This window comes from Zootoca vivipara, chromosome 2 (genome assembly GCF_965207765.1).
Source record: "Zootoca vivipara chromosome 2, rZooViv2.hap1.1, whole genome shotgun sequence".
Lineage (NCBI taxonomy): Eukaryota > Metazoa > Chordata > Lepidosauria > Squamata > Lacertidae > Zootoca > Zootoca vivipara.
The window spans coordinates 27,276,584-27,293,016 of NC_142584.1; the positions used below are offsets into that span (position 1 = coordinate 27,276,584).

Consider the following 16,433-nt stretch of genomic DNA (forward strand, 5'->3'; position numbering starts at 1 on the left):
CCATCCAAATGTTATATGCATGGGATGTTTTGTATCAAGCTTGCAAGCACGGATGCGGCGGAAGAGATCAGTCCAATAGAAACCCTAAGGATCTGTTGCCCAAATACCAAAGGCCCTTAGTTAAATTTGATTGGCAGATATCAGCAACATTCTCGCTCATCAAAACCTCAGGGCTGCTTCACATACGACAAAATGTCTACTCCACATGAATGAACTCCACTTCTATTTTTTCGCTGTGAGAAAAAACATATGTAAAGGGAGAGTCCTTTAAAAGAGGCGCTGTGGATACAGAGTACACATGTTCCACGGGGCCTCTTATAAAAGACTCACCAGTGCATGTATGGATTTTTGCTGCATATAAGCACGATTGGAAGCCACAACTGGCCACGGCTTCACCATACATGAATGCACAGCTAAACTCTTAACAATGATTCACATGTGCTTCTCCTGTAATTTTTTTTGCGATGGGCAAAGTATCCCTCAACCACACCCCAGGTGCTAATGAAGAAAAGGAGGCTGGATTCCCCACTCTGAGCAGCTTCAGGCAAGTGAAAAAGGGTGCCGTGTCATGAGCAGACCTCAGAGACTGTTTTATTGGAATGATTTCCTGTACACTACAGCACACAGATTCCTAGATAGATCTGGTGCTTCCAGGGGCCAATGTTCAACCCGAGCCTTTTAAAGCAGTCCACTGCCAGTTTGGCCTTGCAACAAACAGCACCTTCAGGCCCAGCCACAAAAGCTCTGAGGGCAATGCCCACTTCTAGACCACCCCCTTTAGCTTCCAAGTCCAATGCATCGACTTAAGGAAATAAGGAAATGTAAACATCATTCTCATTTCATATGCTCTCTTGCAGCCTCCTAAATTTGCATTCGGGTTTAGATTGGGTTTCACTGTCCTAGGAAATGACAAGGTTTGAATGTGGATTGTTTGGTGGAAGGAATGAGGAATTTGTTTTCCTTGGAGAACACAAATGTTATTGTACTGGAGGGCTTGCTCTCCCTCAACTTACCAGGCAGCTAGATCTCCATTTCTCTCTGCCATTTCTAACTCATAAAGCTAAGGAGTCCCCAAGCACAACAAAACCTGGGCTACCAGCCTTTGCCCAACCTCCTCTATAATGGCTGGTTTCAACAAGTAAAGCCATTCCTCTAGAGAGAGTGTGTCCCCCACTGCATCACATATATTTTGGCAGCTGCATTAACAACTTGGCTCCCGAGAAGAACCCACTGCATGCTTCAGGGGGGTTCCATAGATAAAACTACAGGCCGGAAGCTACCATGGTCAACCACCGCAGAGCCTCCCAATGCAGAGTGACTGCGTCATAGCATATAGCTTATTAAGGGTGGGAGCAGCTGGGTTTTGTTTCCCCTTCTGGCATCCAAGGCAACAGTCAGGTAGAGTCAATGAGACAAGATGAGCGGGAGGGAAGCGTATCTCCCCCCTGCATGCCTCCGAGCTCAGTAATGTCTAAGATTAAAAAAGCCAACACTGGTTGGTGATTCCTTGACAGTCACTGTGATCAGGTTAGCTGTCACGTCTGTGACAAAGACGTGCTCGATGAGGCTGCGAGTGGGCTTCCAGTCCTGGCTAGTCTGGATGGAGACGGACATGTTCTGGCCTGCTCCGGGGAAAGAAGCAGAATCTCTGTCTGAATCCGAGCTCGTCTCCTCTTCTCCGGTGCTCATCTCAGAGAGGGCCGAAGCCTTGTGGTTCCCTGCCGCGGGGCACCCCTCCTGTGCACACGGGGGCTTGCCACTTTTCGCGGCTGCATCCCTCTCGCCCACAGCTGCTCGTTGTGCCGGCTTCTCGCTTTTGCAAGGGTCCGCGCCTGCCAACGCTGCCCCTGCGTTTGTGGCGTTTGAGCCACTGCCCTTGGCCACACCTGTGCTCACAGCTAGGCTGCCGCCGGTGCCCTTGGCCGCAGTCCCACAAGCATGGCGGGGAAGGTTGCTGCCGCCTGTGGAATTCACCCCGTTTTTCACACTCTGCAGATTTAAAGCTTGGAGGTTGAGCTCCTGGTTGGAAGCTGGGTGGCTGTTGGCAGAGCCGGTGGGGGGCTTGTTGCCATTGTGCAAGTTCTGGGTGCCAGCACCGTACCCTGTTTTCTGCTCCCCCAGCGCACTGCTGCTGCCAGGCCTCTTTGTCACCTTGGAGCCTTGCACGGTCAACTCCAGATCCCCGCCGGCTTTCTGGTTTTTCAGTTTTAAATCGAGCCCCAGGCCACTCTTGCAGGACATGGCCGACTTGAGCGTCAGTCTCCCCACGGCAGAGGCATCTGCTGAGTTCTGGTTCTGCGACATCCTGCTCATATAATGTACAATGGAGCTCTGCCAGCTGATGCCGCAGTTTGGGCTCCCAGACGAGGTGCTTTTCACAATACCGGAGAGGTTGTCGGTGGAGGAAGCCCCGGAACAAAACCCACCAAATGCACCTTGGGCTTCCTTCATGTGGGATTTAAGCATGGCAATGCCAGAACTCTGAGCATTGTGTTGCGGCTGCATCTTGCTCATTAGTTTGGGAGCTCCCCCTCCCCCTCCTCCCATCTCCTTCTGGTTTGTTTTCAGCACCTTTGCCAGGTTGACAGTCCTCTTCGCTGCTTTCTGCTCCGGAGGCAGAGGCTTCCTCCCACGCTTCTTCCTAATAGGGTCCTTATTCTCAGGTTTGGCAACCAAGATCTGAGCTTTCTTCTGAGGCACTGGGTGGCTCTCTCTGCTCCGCTGACCTCTTTTTGTCTCAAGGTCACTTTCATCCTCTTCATCGGAGGAGGAAGATGAGGAGGAGCTTGAGGAAGAAGAGCTGCTGGATTTGCTCTTTGGAGGCACCTCCGGTTCCTTTTAAAAACAAAGCAACACACACACACACACACACACACATGCAAAGAGTAGGAGCGACATTAATATGCTCTGCTTCTTCAGAAATACTGTCAGTGAAGGCTTTTGAAGGGCTGCTGCATGGAAAGTCCACCAAAGCAGAGAGATCTACTCTACTATAAAACATTTTTAAAACACTAGTAACTTCCTGTTATTACAAAAAAGCCACCTGGTTCTCTCTTGCCGGTACTTAAGATCATGCAGCCTTAAGTAAGATTCTAATAATAAAATATGCTACCTGGACCACTATTTAATTTTCAGAACTCAGAAATTTCCACTTTCATTGGCTTCTAGAAGGAAATGTTTCTGGATACAGGCATTATTTAGTTTCCTGATTGCCCATGGAGAAAAAAAAACTGACTCCAGGTGACCGGGCACACACAACCAGCTGTGGGATAAAGCCACAGGCTGCACAAAACACACTTCCTAACAGAGGCACATGAAGTGTCCTGCCCCCACCCCCACCCCACAGTCTGCTGCACTAAACATCCATTTCTAGCTACCTCCCAGAAATCACCATTACTTACAACGTTCTTCCTGGGTCTGCCTCTAGGTCGTTTGCCCCTCTTCCGATTTTGCACCTCCTTCTCATGCTCCCTGAAAAGACAACAAAATGACAGTGCAGTTCTCAAAGTCTCTCTTCTCTCAGAAGATTCCATGGGTGAATAAAGACCACCGGTTTACCATTTTGAGAAATGTAGGAAAGTACGTCCGTTTTTCAAATAAATGCCAGCATTTGACAATGCAGGTGACCCTGCCTGGTTCCGTAGTATTCCATTGCTGGTGTTCTGCCATCCCTAGCTTATTGACCTGTTTCGTTGCTAAGCAGTAAAAGACATTTGCCCTACCCACCTCTCTGTACATTACTGCAAGTTGCTACTCTTTCCTGGTTCTATGTGTGCAGAAGTAGATGATTTATTCTGTTTTTGTTATCTCAAAAGTTTAATGGCACTGTTCCAAAGAGATCAAAAACGTATTTTTTCCTTCTCTCTGGAGTTGCTCTCTTAGGAAAAAAATTCTGGTGTTTTACAAATAAGACTGATTCTTTGAAAGTCTTGGGATGGTCTATTGTGCATGCAATTTAATATTATCCATTTGCATTCTGTATACATGAATTTTTAGTAGTTTATGATTTGTGCACAACACACACATGTAAACAGGACTATGGTTTCAGAGATATTAGTTTTCCATTGAAGAAAAATACTTAAACGCCAAATCGTAAGTATTTTTTAAAAATGCATTAAACCTGCATGTACCTCTTTCTTTTGTAGTACACAAGTAACACTAGAAATGGAAATCTGGACATGAAAACTGAAGGTGACAAAGCAGCAGGGAAAATAAGCTGTCCTTAAAAGAGATGACACACACAAAACTCTATAGTTGGAGATATATTTCCCCACTAATCACTAGCAACTGATTATTAATACCAATGACTATCCAACCAGAGGAAATGTGGAGAAGCATTGCTATAAGAACACAAGACAAGCCTTCTATTTTGTAATGCTCTCCTGCTCTGCATACACATGAGAATGTGGTAGAACCTGATGAAATACCATATATTTACATTAATACAGCTGAACAACCATGCAGTGGAAACTTTATGTAGCAAGTAATTTGTTTGTATTAAACTCACATTATGTATTATCTACTACATCAAGTGTATGTTATTTCATTTCATATATGTGGTCTTCATATATCCCCAAGTATTTGGATTTTTTGGTTCTATTCCACCAACAGAGCAACACAATAGTTGTATTATACAGAGATCAGAGATAAGCCACTACTATACTGATGGAATAGTCAACATATCCAATGTGTACCCAGACCAAGAGTGAATAAACTCACACCTAGGGGGGGGGGGAAAGCAGCAAGAAAAATGGCAAGTATGCTTAGAGTAGCCCTGGAAAAAACACAGAGAGAGGCAATGGACTCACAACAGGGACACCACCACCCTGAGTCACCACACACAAGAAAACGCAAGGCAATGCAACTTTGCCTCTAAACCCATCAGCTTCAGTGGTTCAGTCTGTAGCACATGGCCGTAGGCTCCTCACAACCATTGTTTTGGAGCACAATAAACAAAGTGTACAGAGGAGAAATTGCACAAGATCTTGCTAGGATCTTGGCATAGCTGCCATGGAACTTGCAAGGTGAAATGCACCTGCCTGGAGCAAGTCATTTTAACAACCCTACAGGGCAGCCTTTCTAAACCAGTTGCCTTCCAGATGTTCTGGACTACAATTCCCACCAGCCTCATCTAGCAGGGCTGTTTGTCTGGGACATGGAAGTCCAGCCACATGTGGAAGGCACTAGGTTGAGGAAAGCTGCTACAAAAGAACAGCTGTGTGCAGCTTAGTCACCGCTGTCGGTCATGAGTTGGGCCTCACTTCGGCTTATGCAGAACACGGTGTGGGATAGACCCTGCGGTTGTGTGAAAACAGCTTGTAGGGAACAAGGGGAGATGCAGACAGAGAAGCAAGCAATGGGTAGCATTTGCAGCACATAGTTCCTATTACTGGATGCACAGTAGCGAGTGGTCCCACCCAGATGCTCTGCCAGTGCTCATGCTCGATGTGGGGAAGGGAGAGACTGCATGGACGGAGTATACTACCTCCTTCCCCCAAACCAGGAGTTGTAGCAGAACACTGTGCACACAGTGGCTGTTTGCAGCCAGGCTGTGACCTTCCCTGCTCAAGATCAAAAAGGACTCAAGCATCTGGCTTGTGGTGGCAATGGTTGGAGTGGGATGCCTGGCCTCTGACAACAGAGGGTATGCCTGCATTTTAAAAGGCGAGTGTCTCCCCTTTGTGTAGGAGACACTTCTCCCTATTCTGGGAGTGAGAAGAAGAAGAGGAGGAAGAGCTTGGATTTGATATCCCGCTTTATCACTACCCTAAGGAGTCTCAAAGCAGCTAACATTCTCCTTTCCCTTCTTCCTCCACAACAAACACTCTGTGAGGTGAGTGGGGCTGAGAGACTTCAGAGAAGTGTGACTAGCCCAAGGTCACCCAGCAGCTGCATGTGGAGGAGTGGAGACGCGAACCCAGTTCCCCAGATTATGAGTCTACTGCTCTTAACGACTACACCACACTGGCGGGGGACGGCGACAATGTGTTAGAGCAAGATAGTTCAGCCAAGACACAGCACAGCATTCATATCTAGCAAAGGGGCAGACAGAGAGATGGGAAACAGTTGTAGCAACTACACATTACAGCACATGCTCCTGGTTCCCTTTCTTACCTGTGTGGGGTTTTCTGTCCAGGTACAACAAGCCATGGGAGTGGAGTTGTGTGTTTGCAACCAGGTACTTGTTTGTTCTAGCCTGCGACACTAATGTGCTCAAGTTCCTGTGTGTGCGTGTGTGTTTTGAGACTGTGAAAAGTGCTCCATTTATGTACAGAGTGCCCTTTCCCCACAGCTTCCCATTGCCAGAGTTGCCTCTTCTGAACAATGCCCGTGGAGCCAGAGAAGTTATATTCATCCTGTGTTGGATTTTTATTATCTGGGGGAGGCGCGCTGTGATTGGGTAGTAACATATACATCATACCCTATGGCTATTTTTTAAATTATTCCCCACTTAAGTCAACAGGAGGAGAAATTATCTGCACCAGCTTTAACACTTGTGTAATGTCATTCTGCAAGTGGGGGTGTAGCTATGGATGAAAGAGATAAAGAATCTGTCCCCCATGACTCCCCCATCCTATTTCGGCTGTTCCATCTGTTCCTTTTGCTGACAGAACGGCTGGGCTGGGAGGTTATAGAAAGGGCTTCTGACAAATCTTAAAGCCCCTTAAGCCAGTGTTAACTCTAACACAGGATTGCACCCTCGGTGACCAATGCACTCCTATTATTTCCTTTAGCTGCTTCATTTCAGTTTCCAGCAAGCACCCACCCACATTCTCCACCCCAAATTATATCTTCTGGTCTCAAAAATCATACAAGGTGGGGAGAATCAGAGTACTTAGCTCAAGATTCTTCCTTCCAACAGAGATCAGATACCCACAAGGAAGGTATAAGTAGGGCACACCACCAACACCCTTACTGTTGAAAGCACATTGTCCCTGAACACAAAGATTCAATTTCAAGTTATTTTACTGCTAGTACCCACCTTCTGTGAACCTACCTACTATTTTTATTTTATTTTTTAAAAAAGCTATTCAGGGCAGAGACCATCACAAGGCAAAAAGTTCTATGAAAACCCTTCCCTTTCACAGTTGCCATCCTATCAGCTTCATGATTTCAGTTTTAAGAACGAATCATCTTTGACATTCACTATTTCTGTACTACTCATGACATACATGACATAGTTATTACCCACCCTGCCCGTGTAACATGTTACTTTCTCCAGTTGTGCATCGGGGGTGAAACAAGAACTGCTCTCATTTCCCCCCCTAAATACAACCAGAGAGGCTCCATGGATACTACTTGCTTGGGTAGGATGAACAGGTGAAAAAGGGAAACGGGCACCAGCACCTTGATCAGTTATGCTGAAAAAAAGAAATTCCAGCAGGTGTTGCTGGAACAGGGTAGGGGACCAGGAGAGCTGCTTAGCCTCAAGCCACAGATAATTTTTTTTTAAGTATGCATGTGAAACTGGAGCCACTACAGCTGCTGGGACTCACTATGCACTCTGAAAGCTGCTCAAGCTACCAAACAGAACTGCAAATATTTCTGTGGCTAGAGGTGGTTTGCAAGGTAGTTGGCTAGTCGAAACTGTTTGTTGTTACTGCAGAGTGAAGGAGGGCAAATACTATGTTATGTCCCCGACTCCCACCACCAAAGACTAAGGCAGGAATCACCACGCAGCAGCTATTGGTGGTTTCACCTAGTGAATTTCCTCACCATTTGCCCCAATGGTTAAGACCAGGCATCCCCAAACTTCAGCCCTCCAGATGTTTTGGACTACAATTCCCATCATCTCTGACCACTGGTCCTGTTAGCTAGGGATCATGGGAGTTGTAGGCCAAAACATCTGGAAGGCCGCAGTTTGGGGATGCCTGGTTAAGACAGTCTGCCCTAATATACCTAAGACCTTGGACTTAAGCCTGTCCAAATGAATAAACAAAGTTTGCCTGCTGTTCTGTTACCCAATCACTCATGTATGGAGAATTCCTTCAGGAACTCTTTGCAGTCTGCTTTAGATTTGACTATCATAATTTTTAGGCATCCTTAATTCTACAAATACAAGCCGAAAACCCAAGAACACAGAACATTGCAAGTTGGAGACTTCTGAGCAAGGGGTTACAATGTTTTCTTAACAGTTAGTAGAAATTGTTTCCAGTATTTTGTCAGACATCTTTTCTAATTTTAGGTAGGGATTAATTTAATTGTAATATATTATTATTATTAGCTATCCCATAAAACAAACTGTCAGGAAAAAAATGGCTACTATAAGGCATTTGGGAGGAGTGTGCCAGCAATTTGAGACTCCACTACTATTGCTAAAAGCTAACCCATTTTGCTTCTCAAAGTTTCTCTTCTCTGAGTTTGGACATACAATGCGTCCCACTAGCAGCAGACTGGAGCTGAAGCATACAAATACTTTACAAACGATCAAGTTTAAGGACTTTTTTGTTGCATGGCGCTGCCCTCTCATGCTACTTACATACGGGTGTTGTTTACGCAGCACAGCAAGTGGGAGAGAGACTTCCAAATGAAGCCTACAGTGTAAGCCTAATACATGCAGTACAGAAGCAGGAAAAGCAAGCTACAGTCTTAAGCATTATTTGCAAACATCCCTCCCACAACAAGACGTGACTTTTCGAGTCTACCAAGACCACTAAACACACCAGGGCATTAAAACACTTTATATTTAGGTACCAAGGAAAGGCTGTCTTGAGTACTGCAATTTAGGGGGAACAATGAATACACAATGGTCTACTCTGTATTCTGTTTCCATAATCCCAGCTGGGCAGCCTAGAGGAACCCTCCTTCCCTCCCTCCCTGCCTCTCAGTTTGTGGCTTACTCACTTCTTCTGAAAGGCCAGGAGCAGCCTGGGATCAAGAATGTTCTCTTCGGGTTCCCAGCTGTTGTGCCTGGAAAAGAGTAACCAGTCGCTGTAAACACAACCTTCTTTTTATAAAACAAGTAGTTACCCTGTTTCTCCGAAAATAAGATGTAGCCATAAAATAAGCCGTAGCAGGATTTTTCAGCATTCAAGGAATATAAGCCATACCCCAAAAATAAGACATAGTGATAGGCGCAGCAGTGCCGGCCGCGGCAGCAGACGGAGGAGGAAAAAAATAAGACACCCCATTAAAATAAGCCATAGTGTTTGTTTTTTAAAAGGAAAAATAAATATAAGACGGTGTCTTATTTTCGGAGAAACACGGTAATAGCAGGCGTCTAGAAGTACCGTTTCATTACAATAACCCTCAGAAATGCTACAGCCCTAGCCATACACAACAACCACACTGGCACGATTTAAAACTGAACAGCGGCTATGCTCTTAGAGTGAATTGAAAAAATAATTGATTGGGAAGGTGGGATTTTTTTTTGAACTGTGGGTCATTAAGTGGGGTGAGAATTTAGCAGCACATGACAGGGTAGGTTCAATTTCCATAATGGAAAGGAGAGGAGAGCAGAAAAAGGAGCATTTGCTTGGCAAAGGAGAAACCTCAGGTGGATTATGAATAACTTGAGAACACACACACATGTATGTGCTAGGGGAGTAAAATGAGAAGTCAAGCAAGAAAAGGATAAAAGCAAATGGGGGGCAGGGTGGGGGAAGCCTGGTTTGCAGGAGCAGCTGGCAGGAGGAGTAAACAGAGATGGTCGCCTCTTAGGTTGACAACCCCTCTCCCCAGTCTATGAGGTGGGGGGGGGGGAAGAGGGAGAACACACCACATGCATCAGTTGATATCTCAGGTTTCAGAAGAGAATCCATAGACAACATGGGAAGCAGTTGCAGCTTCTCTGCTGGAGCCTGGGGAATCCTAACAGCTCGCTCAGATCCTCTCCTCTGGTTCCACCCCCCCACTACAAAAAGGGGTAGTGAAGGCAACCCATGGCATCTGGCCGTGGATTAATTTGGCAGAGTTAACATACAACACAGGGAGAGAAGAAGTGAACAAAATCAAGGAGGTGCAGGAGAGAGAAGCTAAGGCACCAATTATGGGTAAACAAAAGGAAGTCCAGCAGGAGGAAAGCATGCCCTCCCATCCATCTCCCTGGTTCTGGGGGACGGGTAGGAAAGCAGGAACCTCGCAGGGGGAAAAACAACAAAAACTAAAGTAACTTCCAAGCGTCTGGAAGCACCTCCAAAACCCAGCCGACACGGGGGTGGTGTGGGGTAAGCGCCTCCGAGCCCCGTTTCTCCCTCTCGCTCTTTGCTCCCCTCCCCGCCTTGTCCCCCCTCCCCAAATTCAGGGGTCGCCTGGGCCCAGCATCTCCCAGCGCTCAAGCCCCGCCCCTGGACCCCCTTCAGCTCAACGGCTGGCTGGCGCTCAGCTGCTGCGTTCATTGTCCGGACTCACTTGGAAGACCAGCCTCTCCACTTCACCAAATACTCCAGCTTGCCCTGCGGAGGAAAGAGAGAGAGAAAGAAAGAAAGAAAGAAAAGAAGGCGCGGGTTAGAGCCAGAGGCGACGCTGAGGCGGCTGCTGCTCCCCGCCGGCTTGCCCGCTCCCTCGCCCGCCCGCCCACCAACCACCCGCCTGCCCACCTTGCGGAGCCGCTTGCTGAGGATGCACTCGGCGGCGAAGACCTGCTCTCCCACGCTGCTCAGCTCCTCCATGGCGCCGGCTGGCTCGGCTCGGGCTCCCGCCTGCTTCTTCTCCCCCTCCGCTGCTTTGCTCGTAGCGGAGCCAGCGTTGTGCCGAGTACAACAAGGCGAGGGAGGCCCCGGGAGCGCGCGCTGCTGCTGCTTCTCCTCCTTTTCCGCCGTCCTCCCTCGACTAGCAGGGCACGCGCGCGCTTTCCTCCTCCTTCGCCGCCAGCGCCTCTCTGCCCGCTCGCCTTGGCTCCTTGGCGCACACAATGCAACGCGCGCGCAGCGGGCTCCGCCTCCCCACGCCCAGCTCAGGGGCTCCCCAAATTCCCAGCGAGCCAATGAGGAGCGGGGAAGGCGGGGCCTAAGCAAGCTTCTGGCGGAGGAAAGGAGGCAAGCGGCAGGCGCTATTGTCTCACGCGGCGTTTTCCTCTGGGGATCGGACAGTTGGATCGGAGCGCGGGGGTGGCTGGCTGGTTCCTGGAGTTTAATCCTTGGGGGAAAAGAAGGCAAACGCTTCGGACAGATTTTTCCCCCCTCCTTTTTTACTGCACCGTCCCCGGCGGACACGCTCAAGTCAGTCCTGAATAAGCGCCGGCGGCGAGGACTTCCAGGGAACTTGCTCTGAAGTTGGCCTTCGTTTTGGACCTGCGCTGCTGCGAGCAGAGTTTCCCTTGCTTCAGCTGCAGACCTCGTCGTCTTCCAAAGGGAGCCGGAGTGGGGAGGCCGGCGCGTGAATCCCGAGGGCACCGCATGGATCGGTTTGTAGGGGCGCTCCGGGAAGGGACAGCCCCCTTCCTCTTTGCACAAGTCAGCCGGGCCGTATCGAATTGGAAGGACAACTGGCACCCGCCGACAAATGGTCACATAAATGGGGTTACAATGGTTTTATTAACTGATACATTAATAAATTTGTAGATACAAAGCAGCCTCCTCCTAGCATTTTTTTAAGGTTCCGCATTTGGATTGAATATTTGAAAAACAGGTGAAAAAGGAATGGGAGACCAAACTTTAGCTCGTTCCTATCCCATAAATAGCGTTGTGAGGTGCAGTGCAATACTCAGAAGTAAGCCCCATTGAGTTCAATTGGAGTTACTTCGGAGTAACTGCGCAAAGGATTCCAGTGAGCTTTGAGGCAGGAATTAGACCTCATTCCTGTGAACTTTTGGGGTGATCTTACAACAATCTCTTAGAACATGTCACCCCCATTCTGCAGTGTGGGAATAAAGATGCAGACTCTCCTTACCTACAGGATTGTTGCAAAGATTTTCAAGGTGATGTCAGTGAAGCTGTTGGAACACCTTAACAAGCAGCACTGTACAAATGGGAATGGTGCTATGGTGTCTCCCCTATATTCTGTCAGTCTGTTCATTGTGGTGTTTGCCTCATAAGTAAAGAGACATTTACACAACCCGAGTTTTAGTAAGATTTATCTCTTCTTTATCCCCAGAGTGGCTGGAGAAACCCATAAACAAAATAAAAATAATAATTAAAAAAATTCCAAAGCATCACAGCTCTACAGAACAGATTTCCCTTCCATGAGGCACCAGAGCCCCGCAGTGCCTTGATTTGAGATGTTGATTGCTTGGAAAGTAGTGCTAGAAAAAGACAAAATTTCAGCCACAGGAGGGAGGAGAAATGGAAGGGAAGGTCCACAGGGAAGGAGGAACTAGGTCTTTTGTAAATAATGATATGCTGTCTGACTGCAAAGGAAATATTCTTCCTGACAAGTGCCCTTTTTGAGCTTTTGGAGGAGCAGACTTCACATAATCTTTACCCCGTGCTTTGGGGGGGGGCAGGGAGGGAGCATCCCAGCCCAGAGAGAACTGGAGGTGGCAAAGAACCTCATCCCTCTGAAGCTCAGAAATAGGAAGGAAGGGTGGGGAGACAGGAGGCCATGTCTCTGGACAAATTAAGCAAACAACTGCTTTGGGCAATGCATAATGAACAGCTTCAAAGGAAATATATATTCTGCCACCTCCTGAGAAGTGGGGTGGGGTGGGGGTGGAAATCATGAGCAAGTACTTCAGTGGCCTGGTCCTGCCGTCCCATTGCCCTCATTAAGTGAATTATAGCTGGAGCTGAATTCACAGCAGGCAGATCTGACTATTGCTATTAGATGTGAGATTATGTGGAACTCCCATGTGCGGAGACAATTTAACATTGGAGCTGAATGCTGGGGACAAAACAGCAGGAGAAGGCTGTTGCCTCCATACCTTGCTTTGTAACTTCATAGAGGCATCTTCTTGCCATCTTGGGGTATTTGGCAAGTGAGCACAAGGGCAGGGCCTTCTCTGTTGTGGCTCTGTGGTTCTGCAACATCGTCCCAATTATTTGTGCATTTCAGTTATTTATCTCTCTTCTTGCAAGTAGCATTAACACCACCAATGTATTGTTACATGCATCCCAAGCCAGGGCCGTAGCTAAAAGGGGTTGGTTAGCTGAGGTCTCAGCCCCGGGTTAAGCCTCTAGAGCAGGGGTCGGCAAGGTTTACCTCACCTGGGCAGGTTCACTCGATATCCCTCCGTGGGCCGAATCATTGCAGTGTCTTTCCTAGCTGCTGAGCACCAGAGGGATGCTAATTTTCAAGGGGAAGCAGAAAAAAGGGGGTGGAATCCTTCCCCCTTTCCCCTGTCTGTCTTTGGAACTGTGTGTGTGTGTGTGAAAGAGAAATCCCAGAGAAAGCTGCTCTCCAAGCAAAGTTGAAAAGTGGAAGTTTTGTTGCTTTCTTTTGTTTCCCTCAACAATTAAAAGTGGTAAAGAGATCAGAACACCACATCCTGCCCTTTTTGGAAACAGAAACCCTTTGGAGTATTGCTTGCTTATGTGCTCTCTCTCTGTGTGTATTTGGATCTAAGGGACAACATACATGTTTATACCATGTGAACACATAAAGAGATATAAAAACCACAGACTTGGAGTGAACCCAAATATATCTTCCAAATCACATCCTGCCCCCATCTTATAACCCTTTAAAATGTCATCAGGATCTTTCCCATCGGGCAGCTGGTGGTAGAATGGCCCCAGGGTGGGGGCAGAGCTCTGGGGTCTTCCTTGCCTGCCTCCATCTCTCTACAGAGAACCTTCCCACAGAGGAGTAGATGCTAACCACTGTTGGAGACTTGATGCTGGATTAAATGGACCTCGCCTGAACTTTCTCATCCTAGATGAACCTGGCCTAATTTTTTTCTCAGGGAAATATGAGTAGTTCCATCTTTGAAAATTCTAAAGGAACAACTTTAAAGTATTTTCATTTCAGCCTGCTTTTTATTAATTGTTTTTCGCTGTCATTAAATTCTAAGAGCGGCGTAACGTAGTTTTAGGTGGATGGTTATTAGGTTGGCTCAATAATAATATAATAATTTATTATTTGTTCCCCACCCATCTGGCTGGGTTTCCCCAGCCACTCTAGGCAGCTCCCAACAGAACACTAAAAACACGATAAAAGATCAAACATTAAAAACTTCCCTAAACAGGGCTGCTTTCAGATGTCTTCTGAAAGTCAGATAGTTGTTTATTTCCTTGACATCTGATGGGAGGGCATTCCACAGGCTGGGTGCCACAACCGAGAAGGCCTGGTTCATTAGTATTGATCTATTTTATGAAATTTTGTCCACTTGAAGAGAGAATAAAGGTAAAGGTAGCCCTGACCATTAGGTCCAGTCGTGGATGACTCTGGGGTTGCGGTGCTCATCTCGCTCTATAGGCCAAGGGAGCCAGCGTTTGTCCACAGACAGCTTCTGGGTCATGTGGCCAGCATGACTAAGCAGCTTCTGGCAAACCAGAGCAGTGCACGGAAACACTGTTTACCTTCCCACCAGAGCGGTACCTATTTATCTACTTGCACTTGACGTGCTTTCAAACTGCTAGGTGGGACCAAACAACGGGAGCTCACCCCGTCGCAGGGATTCGAATCGCCGGTCTTCCGATCAGCAAGCCCTGAGCGCCACCCACATGGCGCCACCCAAGTCCCTTACTGAAGAGAGGATATGGTACCCTAAAACCATGTACCGGTATATAAAACCAGGCTATATGAACAGATGCTTAAGGATTATGTAAATAAAGGATTGCAAAATAAAAGTTCGTGACTTGCAATTCAGATGAGTGGAAAAGAAGAAACTTTCAAACGCACGAGCTTCTAAGATACTTCTTTTCTTCTTCTTCTTCTTCTGCCAGCGCTGACTCTTAACTGGGTACATGCAAGAGACGAGGATACAGTTCACTATCATCATTTGTGCCTCCGGTTAGCAGATTTGTCAATGGTACCAGTGTTAGAACATAATAAGGCAAGTGTTATTGGGGATTCAGCATTCCATGCTGAACGTTGGCACCAGCTGCTAATGAATGTGATCAAACCTACAGTCTATTCACACATACCGTAAATGGGCCCAATGTATAGGAGGCAGGCAGAGAGCAATTCAGCCCAATCCTATGCATGTTTACTCAGAGGTAAATTCAATAGGGCTAACCTCCAACTAAGTGCACTTAGGGGTGCTGTCTTAATGATTGACGCCTTGAGCACTGCCTCTTGATTACTTACGTATGTAAAAGCTTATACTATGCTTTAACAATAAATTTGTTAGTCTTTAAGAAGTCATCAAGCTCTTTGCTGTTCAGTAATGCAAACTGACTTAAGTGACTTAAGGCTTATACAAATTTAAACCAGAGCTTTTGGATTCCTAAAGCCAAAACAAAACAAAACCCCCTGAATCCTTAAAATTAGTTCTGTATTGTATGTGTTTTAAAACACAAATGGCAAACATCACACAGTGGTGAGGAGGTATGTACTTCTTCCCTATGAAGAAGGGAAGATTTGAGAGGACTGGCTAAAGTTGGGGTATGTGAGAGTATATTCAGGGAATGAATGGGGGTTAAGATTTAAAAATGGTGCTATCTTACTATGAATGAATTGTTATTAAACATTTTTATGCTTCTGCTCACAGCACTTTCTTTTTAGCTGTAGTTGGCAATGCTCTTTCTTTGAAACGTCTCTGGGTGTCTTCAGTTGAACATGTCAGTATAAACCGGTTTTATTTCCAAATAAGCACTGGTCTGTTTCTTCTTTTTGGTAAAGCATACTTGAATTGCCGAATTGATCAGTTTCTAATCACACTCAGGGCCTTCAACTGTAACTCTTCCTTGCCCACTCCGTGTAATTAAAAACCCAAGCTGTGTCACTGGGTTATATATTATTGACACTCCTCCTTCCCACTCCCAGGAGTCTCTGGGGGAAAGGCACATGCTTCAGATGTATGGTGTGTAAATGCTACTAGTTACATGCATGATGGGACTCTTTCAGCATTTCTAGAAAACCTGTAAAAAGGGCAGATTAATTCCTCCTTTTGGTAGGGGAAGGTGAGAATTCAGATGGGTCAGCAGCAAGTGGTCCTGTTATATTAAAAGACAACATTCATCTCTCAATCAGAAGGCAATACAGAGTCGTCAAGTGCTGAAAGACAACCAGATGTCAGCTGGACTTTACAGCAAAGCTAATAAATCACTATAATTGGGTGGCCAAGGACAAAGGCTATAGCAGACTTCAGTGTTAAACAGGTGGGCATCTAGGTTTCCCCATACTACATGTTCACGGATGCCAAAGGTGTGTGTTCTTCCCAATCTGCTGTGAATTAGTAGAGGGGATAGGCTCTATGCATGCGCCCCCTTTTAAGATTCTTGGATCCAGCACAGATTCAATTCCTGGAATAGCTAAACTAACTTCCTAGTGAAGCAATGACCCTCTAAGTATGGGCCATGAAGGTAGCAAAGGAAGTGGCTCTGTGCCTGATATCAATGCCTGGGCCCCCTCCCTCAATTTGCTGGTAGTTTGAAAGACAAAAGGCCAGAGAGTTG

At 46.8% G+C, this 16,433-nt stretch overlaps 1 protein-coding gene across 1 annotated transcript; it reads right to left on the reverse strand.

Annotated features, from left to right (window-relative positions):
- Positions 1-461: 461 nt before the first annotated feature.
- On the reverse strand, positions 462-10,843 carry CBX2 (chromobox 2). The gene is made up of 5 exons (XM_035104187.3): positions 10,539-10,843; positions 10,351-10,394; positions 8,845-8,910; positions 3,402-3,471; positions 462-2,835 (listed from the first exon to the last, which is right to left on the reverse strand). The coding sequence occupies exons 1-5, from the start codon at positions 10,608-10,610 to the stop codon at positions 1,462-1,464; spliced, it is 1,626 nt and encodes a 541-aa protein (XP_034960078.2). The 5' UTR covers positions 10,611-10,843; the 3' UTR covers positions 462-1,461.
- Between the last annotated feature and the right edge of the window lie 5,590 nt (positions 10,844-16,433).